The sequence below is a fragment of the Dromiciops gliroides genome, chromosome 4, assembly GCF_019393635.1.
Source record: "Dromiciops gliroides isolate mDroGli1 chromosome 4, mDroGli1.pri, whole genome shotgun sequence".
NCBI lineage: Eukaryota > Metazoa > Chordata > Mammalia > Microbiotheria > Microbiotheriidae > Dromiciops > Dromiciops gliroides.
The window spans coordinates 288550492-288565355 of NC_057864.1; the positions used below are offsets into that span (position 1 = coordinate 288550492).

General features: G+C 34.0%; 1 protein-coding gene across 1 annotated transcript in view; it reads left to right on the forward strand.

Moving 5' to 3' along the window:
- ADGRB3 (adhesion G protein-coupled receptor B3) overlaps positions 1 to 14864 on the forward strand; it is an 890484-nt gene that overhangs the window by 372347 nt on the left and 503273 nt on the right. The window contains 2 exon segments of the mRNA XM_044001123.1: positions 8476 to 8640; positions 9881 to 10045. Of these exon segments, the coding sequence (XP_043857058.1) occupies positions 8476 to 8640; positions 9881 to 10045 (330 nt within the window).

Here is a 14864-nt window from a genome sequence, read left to right on the forward strand (position 1 = left end):
AGGCCCTCTTTCCTCCTTCCTGTCTCCTCCCAGAAAATAGGAGGCTCCTCAAGTTGATTGGCTGGTAGCCTTGATAGACAGCACCCATGAGCAAATGTCACTTCCTGACGCCAAGGAAAAGCCACATGGCCTTGCCCTCTGAGGCATTTTCCTCATGGAGGAGTTTTCCCACAGCAAGTCTCCAGTAGGTGGCATCATTCCAATCATTACATAACTTTGATTGACGGGTTCCACAGGTGGCAGACATCACTTCCAGACGCTAAAGTCACATACTTTTTTTTCATGGCCAGAACCCACAATGTCCCTCCCAGGAGGGGGTATCATTCCAATTCTCACACCTTTTTCATTTTTGATACTGATGATTTGGTTTTATTCTTTTTTTAATCAAATTAACCAATGGTTAATATATTTTATTGTTTTTTTATATTAAAAAGAGCTCCTAGTTTTATGTATTATCTCAGCAGTTTTCTTACTTTCAATTTGATTAATCTCTCCCTTAATTTTCATCATTTCCAATTTGGTATTTAATTGAATATTTTTAATTTATGTTTTTCTAGGTTTTTTTTTTAATTGCGTGCCAAATTCATTTTTCTGCCCTTTCTCTTTTTAGTGGTATAAGCATTAGAGATATAAAATTTCCCCTAAGTATGTGTTTGTCTGCATTCTGTAAATTTGGTATGTTTTTTCATTCTTATCATTCTCTTTGATAAAATAATTCATTGTTTCTATGATTTGTCCCTTGACCTACTCATCGGCATTAGATTATTTAGTTTCCAATTAATTCTTAATCAGTGCTTCTATAGCCCTTTGCTGAAGGTGATTTTTTTATTGCATGTACATTTAGTATTTCTGCTTTGTCTGCATTTAGTTGTGAGGTTTTTATGCTTTAATACATGGTCATTTTTTTTTGAAGCTGCTATGTACAGCTGAGAAAAAGGAATACTCCAGAGACTGATTATATCTAACTTTTCAAAAAATCTATTCATATCTTTATCTTTCCTGTTTATTTCATAGCTAGATTAATATAATCCTGAGAGGGGAAAGTTGAGGTACCCTACTAGTATAGTTTTACTATATTTTTCTTCCTCTAACTCAGTCATCTTTTGCTTTAAGAATATGGATGCTGTGTCACTTGGTACAAATATGTTTCATGTTGATATTATTTCATTGTCTATGGTACCTTTTAGCAAAATATTATTTTCCTGCTTATTGCTTTTAATTAAGTCCATTTTTGCTTTTGCTTTGTCTGAGATCATGATTGCTATCCCTGATTTTTTTAATCTTAGCTGAAGTCTAATAGATTCTGCTTCAGCCCTAATTTTTACTTTGTGTGTGTGTGTGTGTGTGTGTGTCTGTCTGTCTGTCTGTCTGTCTGTCTATTTCAAGTGTGTTGCTTGTAAGCAATATATTGGTGGATTCCAGTTTCTAATCCATTCTGCTGTTTTACGGGTGAGTTCATCCAATTCACATTCACAGTTGTGATTACTATTTCCCTCTGTCCTGTTTTTTCTCTCTTTATACTTCTCTCTCTTTTGTTTTACCCTGGTTATCCTAAAAAATCTCTTGCTTCTGATTTTTGCCTCCCTTAACCCACATCCCCTTTTATCAGCCCTTTTCTTCTTTTATCCCCTTCCTTTCTTACTCTCCAGTAGGGCCAAGATAGATTTCTTTACCCAACTAAGTGTATATGTTATTTCCTGTTTGAACCAATTCCAATGAGAGTAAGGTTCAAATGCTTCACACATACACACACACACACACACACACACACACACACCTGCCCAAATTACCCTCTCTGTTGTAACAGCTCTTTCATGCCTCTTTTATGTGAGATAATTCAACCCATTATACATCTCCCTCCCCCTTTTTCCCAGTGCATCTCTGACCCTTTAAATATCTCATTATATTTAATGCATACCCATGCCCTCTATCTATGTATACTCCATCTAATTGTCCTAATAATGAGAAGGTTCTTAGGAGTTACAAGTCTCTTCTTGCCATGTAGAAATGTAACTAGTTTAACCTTATTTAATCCCTTAACATTATTGAAAAATGCTTCTTTTACATCTTGTATTTGAAAGTCAAATTTTCTAATTATCTCTGGTGTTTTTGTCAGGAATGCTTGAAAGTCTTCTTTTTGTTTAAATACATTCTCTCTCTCTCTCTCTCTCTCTCTCTCTCTCTCTCTCTCTCTCTCTCTCTCTCCCTCCCTCCCTCCCTCCCTCCTTCCTCTCTTCCCCTCTCTCTCTTCAGGATTAGACTCCATTTTGCTGGGTAGGTTATTCTTAGTTGTAAGCCTAGTGCCTTTGCCTTTTCAAATATAATATTCAAAGTCCTCCAGTCCTTTCATATGGAAGCTGTTAAATCTTATGTGATCCTGACTGTGGCTATACAATATTTAAATTGTTTCATTTAGGCTACTTACAGTATTTTCTCTTTGACCTGGGAACTCTGGAATTTGGCTATAATATTCCTGGGAGTTTTTATTTTGGGATTTCTTTCACAAAATGTTTCTTTCAATTTCCATTTTCTTCTCTGATTCTAGAATATCAGGACAGTTTTCCTTGATAATTTCTTTAAAGATGATATCTAGACACTTTTATTCATCATGGCTTTCAGGTAGTCCAATCGATCTTAAATTCTCTCTCCTTGATATATTTTCCATCTCAGTTGTTTTTCCATTGAGATGCTTCACATTTTCTTTTTCATTTTTAAAAATTTCATTTTATTGTTTCTTGATGTCTCATTGAGTAATTGGCTTCAACTTCTCCAATTCTAACTTTTAATGAATTATTTTCTTCATTGAGCTTTTGTACCTCTTTTTTCATTTGGCCAATTCTATTTTTTAGGAGTTCTCTTCAGTAGATTTTTGTGCCTCTTTTACCATTTAGCCAATTCTGTTTGTTAAGGTATCATTTTCTTCAGTGTTACGTGTGTATATCTCTTACTAAGCTGTTTTCTCTTTATATTTTTCTTGCATCAGTCTCATTTCTTTTCCCAATTTTTATACTATATCTCTTACTTGATTTTGCAAATGCCTTTTGAACTCTTTAAGGAATTCTTGTTGGACTTCTATGCAATTAACTTTTTTTCTTTGAGTCTTTGTCTTCTTCTGAATTTGTTTCTTGATCTTCCTTGTCACCATAGTGACTTGTGGTCATGCCCTTTTTTTGTTGTTTGCTTATTTTTCCAGCCTATATCCTGAATTTTAACTTCATGTTAAATTTGTGCTCTGCTTCTTGGGTGATGTTGCACTGTCTGAAGCTTCAGGTTTTTCATGCTGCTGTCTTTGAGCTAGTTTAGGGTTGAGGGGTGGGTCTATAGGTTTTTGCTACTTCCAAGGTGGTGTGGTTACTTCTCTCCTGGCCTGTATTCTTGTCTTTACTCAGGAAGGGAAGATGTTCCCCTGCAGCCACAAGTGTTGGTGCTCCTCTCGGCCCTGAAACTATGACCATAGCCCATGCTTCTCTGTGGCTGCTCCTCTTTACTCTCGAATTGCAACCCAGAACTTATTCTTGGTAATGCAACTGGATCCTTAACCCAGTGTCAGCAAAATGTACCCTGTATTCTCTTTATGACCAGTTGCCTTACCTCTTTAGCATCTAGGGACTTAGAACTCCCAAAGCTGCTGCTCTTGCATACTAATGAAAGATGTTCTCCTATGGCTGTCATGGGTCCCCTTCTCTTTTTATTCTATAGTAATATCACTTTGTGATCTCATTAACTCCCATTAATTCAGTTATCATTTTTCTGCCAAAGATTCAAAAATCTATGTATCTAATCTCTTTCTCTCCCTTGAACTACAGTTCCGCATCATTAATTATCTCTTTGACATCTTGAACTAGATAGCTTGTAGTCATCTCAGACTCATGTCCAAAAAAGAACTCATTCTCTTTCCTTCAAAACATCCCTAAAAAAAGAAAGGAAAAAAAGGAAAAGAAAAAGAAAACATCCTTCATTTTCCAACTGCCCTGTTACTGTGAGAATAGGCCACCATCCTCCCAGACAGGAAGATTTGTGATCTCTTTGTCATTCCAGATTCCTCACTTTCACTCCACATTTCCAATCTAATTTCCAAATCTTGTCTTTTCAACCTTTGCCATATCTCTCATAAATGTCCCTTCTCTCCATTCACTTAAACATAATACTATCTCAAGCATGGATCACCTTTTTCCTGAACTATTGCAATATATTGTCTTCTAACTGGATTCACTGACTCAAATCCTCTCCATTGTAATTTGCCTTCTGTTAAGCTGCCAAGGTTATTTTTCAAAAGTGTATATCTGGTTTTACATATATAGATGTGTATGGATGTGTGTATACACACATATTTGTGTTTAAGTGTAGCCATCCCTAAGGTGGGGGAAAGGGGCAGAGAGAGGAAAAAATTAAAAAAGAAAATTACATGATAACTTTAATATATCATTAAAAGGAAAAAAAGTTGTACATTTGCAGTTTTGTGTATAATGCTCTTTTTTCCATTCTACTTTGTTACAGAAATGCTTGTTTTATTTCTCAAGTTCAGAATTTTAAAATCTAAATAAATTTGGGCCTTAAAAATGGATGTCTAATATTATTCTATACCCTTGCTTACTTAGTTCCAGTGAGTTCCCTATTACTGCCAAGATAAAAAATATATTTCTCTTTTGGATATTTTAAACCTCTTTGTAACCTGAACCTTCCTGTTTCCTCTGTTGTTACATTTTACCACTGTCTTCCCCTCCACATACACTATGATCTGCTATACTGGTCCATTTCCTGTTCCCCACACAGAATACTCCACATCTTGTCTCTTTACCTTATACTGCTCCCTTACCTCTACCTACTGATTGCCCATCTTCCTTCAAGACCTAGCTTAAGGCCAACTTTTTTTACTAGAGGATTTTCTGTCTCCCTACACTTCAGATGCTTATGACTTCTCCCTTTCAGACTGCTTTCTATGTATTCAATATGTATCTTGTATATTCCTAGTTATTCACACACTTCCCCCACCCCCAATTAAAATGTATGTTTCCTAAGACTAGGGCAGTTTAAAAATTTTTATTCCTGGTTCTGAGAAAAGTACCTGGTACATAGTAATTTTTTAGATAAATGCTTGTTAACTGATTTATTGATTGATTTCCTTGCCTCAAGTCTTCTCTCCCCAGTAGGATTACAAATAGCTTAAGAGTAGCAACTAACTATGTCTATAACTTCCTTTTCCTCCACAGTTTTTAGCATGGTGCATTTCATTCAACTGACATTCAACAAATATGTATCAATCAATTGCATTCCCATTGAGAAGGATAATTGCTTGAGTAGGCTTTCTTGAGCTTTGGCATTTGATAAAAATAATGACTGATAGTGCTTTCCCCACATCACTTGAAAAATACGGTCTATGGCATATCTGCAAAATTTGAGCACAGGCAACTGTATTGACAGGAAATAATTGCTTTCATTAATAAAGACACCTTAAATTAATTAATGTTTTAGCTGATGATAGAAAAATTAATGGATTTGCTTAGGAATATTAGCTTAAATTTAATGTTCTGGCAGTACACATCCACACAAGTATACATGTACACATTTCTTCAAAACAGGATATATATAAATAAAACAGAAGTTTTCTGAGTTAGAGAAGAAAAATGATACTTTACATTTCTAGAGAACTAGGCACATTCAAAGGTTGTTTCATTTTGAAGTAGCTTTTTAAAAATTTTGTTGCATTGTTGTTCAATGTTTTCTATTTTATTATAGAAAACCCACAGCCTTATAGATATGGACTACACAGGAACTGAGAATTATGGTTTTAGGTGCTTTTTTCTGGCAGGTGGGGTGGGATATAGTGTTTTAGAAAGAGTACTAAGTTGAGAGTTAGAACACCTAGAGTATCATTACTTTTTTAAGCTCTAAACACATATTGTATTTAGATCACTAGATTGAGTTGAGGGAGAGGGGATGTTTGGATAAAACATAGCCACTGTCTTCTAGGGGCCCACAGTCTAGGAACTTCTAGTCCCAGCCTTGCCTTTAACTGGTTGTGTGACTTTAGGAAAGTCCTTTTACTATCATAGGATTTTGTTTCCTCAAATCTAAAATGATTAATTGGGAGTAGATGAGTACTAAGTTCCTGTACAATGTTAATAGTGAAATGGCTGACACACTGGGAAAGAGTATTAGATTTGGAGTCAAAGACCTGAATTTAAATTCTTAATCTGTCACTTATTTCTTGTTTGATGCAGAGAAAATCATTTAACATCTTTGGACTTCAATTTCCCATATTTACATGGGCAGGGGTGGGGGGGTGGGAGTGGACAAGGTAACCTCTAAGGTCCCTTGCAGATCTTAATCTGGAATCAGTGACTTAACGATGGACATTAAACTAGGGAAAATTCTAATAGTTGGTATAATCCACACCTCCGGAAAATACCCATTTTAATGCTAATGATTGTTTCATAATTTTCCCCCCATGAAATTAACCTTGTCAATTAATTATTCCACAATCCAAGTCCTTATTTCCTAATGTCCAGGCTTAAGGGAATATTACCATTGGTTGATGTCAACTATTATCTAATTCATGAATTTTAGTTTCAAGCCATTTGTGTGTGTGTGTACATATACATATTGATGGAAAGAAGTAAATACAGAATTTCATAAAGGTAAAACAGTAGATTTTTTCAAATATCATCAGTGGTATTTTTAATAGTGTAATGTATCTTTTGTCCTTCCAAGATAAATTATTTTAAAATCTAAACATTTCAGCAAATAGCTGAACTTCTACTCACCTATATCTTACTAACACCAATTTTCACTATTCATCAACACAAATAACATAAACTCTCTGATATAGAGTGCTTTGATGACTTGTTCTTTCTTATAGTGTCTCCATGTCATTCTGACCACTGGGATTCTTCCTTAATTTCTTTCTTGATACTTTGTGAAATTACCACTCACCATCTTATAATTTACCTCAACCTGGAAGACTTCCTTTAATAAGTTCATGAGATGCAGCTCATTCCGTTTCTGTTTTTTTTTTTCAATTTCTCTGTTTACCCTACTTAAATTTTATAACTATGTGTATATATGCTTACATATACAAATATATTCTAAGTGCTCCAGCAACATTTATATCTATTTTTCATTGTTCCAATCAAATCATATCCTCCAGTAGGTCAGATGTCATTTAAAAAAACACATTAGGGAAGCTAGGTGGTGCAGCAGATAAAGCACTGGCCCTGGATTCAGGAGGACCTGAGTTCAAATCCAGCCATCAGACACTTGACACTTACTAGTTGTGTTTCCCTATCCAAAAAACCCAACGGCACATTAATAGTATGCTTAGTACACAGCATAGTACCAATAGTATGTAGTAGATAAATGCTGATTTAGTAAAAAAAAAGCTTTTAAAAAAAAATTTCACTTTTCTTTAAGTTTCTTGTAATAAAAAACAAATGATAACCTAGAAGAAGCTATGTGTTCTGCCAAATAGCCTGCACAGCTAAAGATTATGTCAGGCATTTTTAATAAAATTATTTGTATAAATTTAATTAACATGATCTTATTAAATCGTTATTTTATGATGTCTTTTATTTCATAAAGTATTTTTTTAAGTACAGATAGGTCTATATAAAGCAAGTTTCTCTTTGCTATATTCAGGCCCTTGTATTCAAGTCCAGAAAAATTATATAAATTCTTCATCTCCTTTCTAATTTTATTGTTTTTGCTAGGTTTCATAGTAATTTTTTATAGATAGCTCTGAACTGCAGGTGAATTCTCTTTGCTCATTGATAACAAAGTAAGCATGGAATGAATATAGCTAGGGAAAGTATAGGAATGCCCTAGAAATTATAACAATGGTCATGTAATTTGTGATTCTTTTTAAATCCATAGACTTAAAAAAAAACTTCCCCATGTATATCTATGACTTTACTTCATTTTTTTTTTGTTTTATCATATATGTGTCACCTTTCATACATATATCTTTGATATATAAGATTTAAGGTAGTAATAGTGAGCACAAGGAAATAGTAAAAGAACAAAACAAAATAGAGCAAATCATAATAGTACCCTCATGCATAGGAGCAATAATCTATGAGAACTAGTTCTAATGTGTATATGCAAATTATATGCCAATTCATTTCAGAACTTCACACTTCATAAGGACCAGAAGACATAGGTTCAAATCCCAGATCCACCTCTTTCTGGTGTTGTGACCTTGGACAAGTCATTTAGTCTCTCTCAGAATCAGTTTCCTTATCCATAAAATGTGAATACTAATATAGTCCATATTCACCAGTTTGTCATGAGGCTTAAATGAAATTAAATATGTGAAAAAAACATTGAATAATTTTAAATTTGTTTAAAAGTAAAGCATTATTAATGTGAACTACTTTGGTTTAGTCTGCAAAGGGACTACTTATACCTTTGTACTTTGCATCAATTTCCATTTTATAGATTTTTTGTTTCCATATATCTCTCTCTTTCTGCTTTTATTAGTTGATGGACAATGGCAGGAGTGGAGTTCCTGGAGTCAGTGTTCAGTGACATGCTCCAATGGCACACAGCAGAGAAGCCGGCAGTGTACTGCAGCTGCCCATGGTGGCTCTGAATGCAGAGGTCCCTGGGCAGAGAGCAGAGAGTGTTATAACCCAGACTGTACAGGTAAGACAAGATCACCAGGCACAGATCTTGCCACCACATACAGGTACCCCAGAAGCTACCATATGCCATAGTCCTAGCATTTGTATCATAGAGTTGTGAATTTTGTAAGAACATGTTACATAAAGATCTTTGTTGTGACTTAATTGATCTATCAAAAAGTCTTTATTTCTCAAGTACTTACCATGTGTCAGTAACTGTGATAAGTTCTGGGGATATAAAGAGAAAGGAAAAAATATTATCTCAGTTGTAAAAGAGTTTAAATTCTAATGTGAGAAATAATATGTAGACAGCCATTTACATACAAATTATGAATAGCATAAATAGGTGTAGTCCCAAAGAAAAGGCATGAGCAATGGTTGGGACTAAACTCCCTCATGTTTTGTTATAACAAAGTTCAGGCTCTTGTAAATCATGTTATAGGAATATTGAAAATAATGCAATTAATAATGACAGAACTGATTAGGGTTCTACTTTTCAGTATTTCTTTTGACTTATTTCCTATTATGAGTTATGTTAGATGTACCTTTAACCATTCTGAAAAAGGTGATTAAGCATATATCAATATAAATGTTACAGATATGACCCAAAGGGCATTTTATTTTAAAGTATAGTGACACTAATACATATTTCACTTGTTCAATGATTTGTAATTTAATCAATGTAAGCATTTCCTTGACTGATACAGAGTACAAACCGTATGTACTTCAAATGGGCAAACTTCATGAGTTGCTTTGGAGGGGGGACAACTAGGTGGTTCAGTGCATAAAGCACTGGCCCTGGATTCAGGAGGACCTGAGTTCAAATCTGACCTCAGACACTTGACACTTACTAGCTGTGTGACCCTGGGCAAGTCACTTATCTCTCGCTGCCCCACCATTAAAAAAAAAAAAGTTGCTATGGAGGAAAAAATATCTACTGCCTGTTTAGCAAGTATTCTGGTAATGCCTCTTTCCAAACCTATGTAGGCTGATTGTTACATCAGAGCCTTATAACCTGGACTTTCCAAGTCTTTCAGCTTTCTAAGATCTACTAGAACTTGTGTTATCTTGACACTGGCTTCAAGAATCCAACCAACATCGTATCCTCACCATGATAAGGCCACAGAGGAAGACTTTCATCGGAGAGTAGACCTATTTATATAGCTTACTTAATACAACATCAAAGTATTTCATTCTCATATTAAGCTTCCTTATATAGTGTCCAATGGACTTGCTACTGTTTCTTCTGTTATTTGCTCCAGCAAATGGCCAGTGGAATCAATGGGGTCACTGGAGTGGATGTTCTAAGTCATGTGATGGTGGATGGGAAAGGAGAATAAGAATCTGTCAAGGTGCAGCAGTAACAGGACAACAATGTGAAGGAACAGGTGAAGAAGTCAGAAGATGCAGTGAGCAAAGATGCCCTGGTGAGAATTTTCTGTGGTTACTATGTTTATATATAAATTGGAGGGGTGAGGGTACAGATTGGAATGGCTGGGAAAGGTAAAACTCAGAGAAATAAAATTCTAAAAGTAAATCAATCTTTTTAGCTATCTTTATAAATTTCTTTATTACATTTATTTGTATTGATTAACAATAAAAGTGATTATTAAACCGAATAGACAAGTCACTTTTTAAAAATTGCTATGAGATTTTCACTTACTCATTTTTGTAACATATGCACTCTTCCTTATTTGTTGATATGTCATAAAATATCTCTATATTTTGCTTAGCCTTGTCCAACTTGACAAAATGTGGTATAGGGGATTATGCATTGGGTATACTATTCATGATGACTTAAGTTCAAATCCAGCCTCAGATATTTAATAGCTGTGCAACCTTGGGCAAGGCACTTAACATTAATCTGACTCAGTTTTCTCAGCTGTAAATTGGGGATAATGATAGCACCTCGCTCACAGGACTGTTATGAGGATAACTAATATTTAAAAAGTACTTTGCAAACCTTAAAGTGCTATATAAATGCTAGCTATTACTAGTATTACTCAAAATTATTTATTTCATTAAGATGATCTAATTTGAATCTACTTTATGAAAATTTAATTTTTTTCTAAAGTCCAAACAAAGTTCAACCTTACATAGTAAAATTTAAGAGACAAAGAGTTAATGAAATATATTTCTTTCTAAAAGAGAGGTAGGATATTTTTATTGGGCAGAATATTGTACACATTGACAAAGACAGTCTTTGTATCAGATGTTTTGCTTAATTTTTTTTCAAGAACTGGTTAGTCTTAAATGGTTAAGTGAGTATGATAAACAACAAAAGACATGAAGTAAAAATATTAATTTTATAAAAATGTAATAGGTAATATGGTATAAGTGAGAACTATACTTCTAATAAGAATACCTACCTTCAAATCCCAATTGCAATAGTTATTATTATCTGTGTGATGACCAAATTATATAACCTCATAACTTCTTTGAGTGTCAGTTTGCTCATTTGTACAATAGATATAAAATTTATACTATTTACCTCCCAGTGTAAGATCTAATGAGAAAATATGGAAAAGAAAGGAAGGAAACAAGCACTCTGATTTGAGAGAGCTGGTTTCTAGTCTACACCTGAGAATAACCTGCCATCTCTGGTGAGTCAGCTTACTGGACCTCACTACCACCTGCCTTTAGAAACTGAAAGGGTTGGACTAGATGTTCTTTTTAAGATTGCTTTTCAGCACAATGGCCCAGAACCCACCAATCCACCTAAACTAGAATTTCTTTACCTTTTGAACAGATCTAAGTTTTCTTGGTTTCACCCAAGATTTCATCTCATTATCACTTCAAAGGTGGCCTGAATTATTTTCTGAATGAAGATATAAAAAAGGGAAAAATCTTTAGTCCTAATTCAACAATTGGTTATTAATATGAGAGAAATAAAAATTTCTCTCACCTGGTTACTCTCATTCTCAAAGAACCTTCCATTCTACTGGAGACTCTAACAGAACTCATGTTAAAGAGCCAGTACTTAATATTTCTCTGCTTTTGTAGGTTTTCTAAAGTATATCAACCTCCTTCCACACAGATAGTATTTTATATTTAGAATTTTATTTTTCCAAATTACATGTAAAAACAAATTTTAACATCAATTTTTTTCCTTTCCCCAACCCCCTAAGAATTCAAGCAATTCAATATATGTTATACATGTGTAGTCATGCAAAACTTTCCTCATTAGTCAAGTTGTAAAAGAAAACAAACAAAAAAGCTTTAGAAAAAGGAACTAACAAAAAAAATTATGCTTCAATATATATTCAGATACCATCAGTTCTTTCTCTGTAGATGGATTGCATTTTTTAAAAAGATTTTCAGAGTTGTCTTGGATCAGTGCATTGCTGAAAATAACCAAGCCATTCACAGCAGATCATTTTGCAGTATTGCTGTTATTTTGTATACAGTATATTTCATGTTACATCAGCTCATGCAGGTCTTTCCAAGTTTTTCTGATAGCATCCTGCTCATCATTTCTTACAGCACAATAGTGTTCCATCACAATCTCGCCCCACAATTTGTTCAGCCATTCCCCAATTGATGAGCATCACCTCAATTTCAAATTCAACCTTTTTAAAAAATCTCTTTTAGGATATCAACCTAGTAGTGGTATTACTAGGTAGAAGAGTATGCATGGTTTTATGGCCCTTTAGACATAGCTCCCAAGTGCTCTACAGAATGTTTGAATCAATTTTAGATAATATTTTAAATAGGGTTAAAGATGGACTGTCAGCTCCTTGGGGGCAAAAGGTATTTGATTATTTGCTTACCACATAGTTGAACTTTATAATTGACTGGTTTAAAAAATCAAAAATGCTATTTTGTGGACATAATAGAAAAAAAGCAGTGCATTTGTTCAAAACAGGAACAAATTCCTAGGAAGAGCTGAGGTTAACATAGCTTTTTTTTAGGCAATACCAAATATTAGTTATGAAAAATGCACTTCCTGCAATGTTTTGTTGAGGATACTTGCATTAAAAAGCACCACACAATGTTACTTTGTTCCCTGTCTGAATGGAAAAAGTATATTTAGACATTTATTTTGTCTTGTGAGAATTTTCATTAGAACTATAGATATAATTAAATGTGAATCTTCTGATATTTGAAGCTATCTGAGCCAATCTCTCCACATTCCGATGTTTCTTTAGATTGTCCTTTGAAACTGCCTTTGTAACTGCAGCAGTAAAATTGTGCTGCTGAAAACAGATTTTCAAAGATTGCCACCTGCTGTTAGTAAAATATTTTACAAATTTATTTACAGGGAAAATGCTCTCAAGGCATCATAGCTCACTAGATTTGTTTAAAAGCTCACATCATTTAAGGCAAGCTGTACTAATAAGATGCCTTGAGAAATGCAACTTATAATACCATTCATATTTCTTTGAGGTGCTAACCTTGATGTTTTTTTCTCTGATTTCTAAATCAAGTTATGGAAAAGCAACTACAAATCCCTTTCAAGCATGTAAATAACTTGTTTTCACAATTAAACTGAATTATATATTACCATAAGTAATAGGTAAAAGAGATCCAGTTCCCATAAATCGGGAAATATGCATGCCCTGGGTTTTTTTTGAAAGTATCCCAAATGTACTCATTTCCATAAAGAGGTATCAGAGACAGAAATCAAAAGAAAGATGTGATAGTTCATAACAAATGTACACCTGAGGAATAGGAAATATATCGATGCCAAATTAAGGATAGGGGTTTTTTTTTCTGTTTTAGTTCCTTTTTGTGTAGCAGTGGAAATGGAGTAGGAAACATGGGGTGCGGAGTTGAAATGCATATTCTGTTCTTAATTTTCAGTGATAAATGGTAGTAAAGTTTCTTCTCAACACTGTGAACTTTTAAAAGAACAAATTATTTCCCAGACATGCTTCATTTACACACTTGACTACAATAGTTGTCCGTTTACCTTTGCAATTTTTTTGTAGTGCTGAGTATATGGTTTCAAAAGATATTATTGTATTCCAAAATTAGATTCAAAGGATATAGACGGAAAAAAATGACAAAGCTCTACAAATTACTTTATAAGGCATTTTCTGTTTTTTAAACCACTAACAAAATTTCAACATTTTTTAAATGAACATATTTTCCTTGTTTTATTTTTAGTACTGTCTTATGTTCCTTAGTAATTTTTCCCAATAAAAGCTACTACAAATTTCATTACTGTATTTGTATTTATGCCTCACTTATTTTGGATACAAAACAAATCCATCAAGTGTGCTACGAAGTGTTCAATTTGCAATAATAAAGAAACATAAAATACACATAGCTTTGGCTTGATAATTAATCAAACTGATGATAAAACATCTTTTTTTTTCTATTCTTCAGATACTTTGCTATGAACTGCTACATCCTGCTTTTTGATTCCCTAACCCTGATTCCTGTGTATAAAAATGAGCACATGTATGATACATATATCCAGATTTGTGGGAATTAGATCTCTTTTACATATGATTTACAAAAATATATAATTCAGTTTAATTATAAAAACAAGTTATTTACATGCCTGAATGTGATTTCTGGTGTTTTTTTTTTCCATAACTTGATCAGTAAATCAGAGAAAAAATTCATGGTTAGCACCTCAAAGAAACAAATGAATGGTGTGATTTTTTTTTTAATGCAAAAGGTCTCAAATAACCTCTGTTCTGGACCCTTTTCTCACTTCTCCCCTTTCTACCTTGGTGATCTCAATATGATGTAATAGAATGTTGGATTTAGAAGTAGAAAAATTCCTGGTCCAAATCCCAGCTGTTACTGTGTAATCTTAAGCAAAAAAAAAAAAAATTTGAAGCAATCTGGGCTGCAACTTTCCTAGGGTCACACAGTTAGTAAGTGTCTGAGGCCAGAGTTGAACTCACGTCCTCCAGACTCTAGGTATGATGCTCTACCCACTGTGCCATCTAGCTGTCCCCCAAAATCTTTCAAACTCTCAGTTTTCTCAAGTCTGAAAGGAAATATCTGCATAATCTTCAAGTACCCTTCTATCTCTAGATTTATGGTCCTATAATCTACTCCCATGGACTGTTATTATGTTTATATAGGTAATGCCTAGATGTGTGTGCATATACAAGTAATTATTAATCTTCTACTATGTGTTCAGACTCTGTTCTAGGTCCTGCAAACACACTATCTTGTAAATCTCGCATCTTTCTTCTCCAAATATTTTGACAAGCAATACCCCATACATTTTCTTCATCTGCTTCTCTTCATCTCTGCTTCTTAATTTTCTTGTCTTCTTTCAAC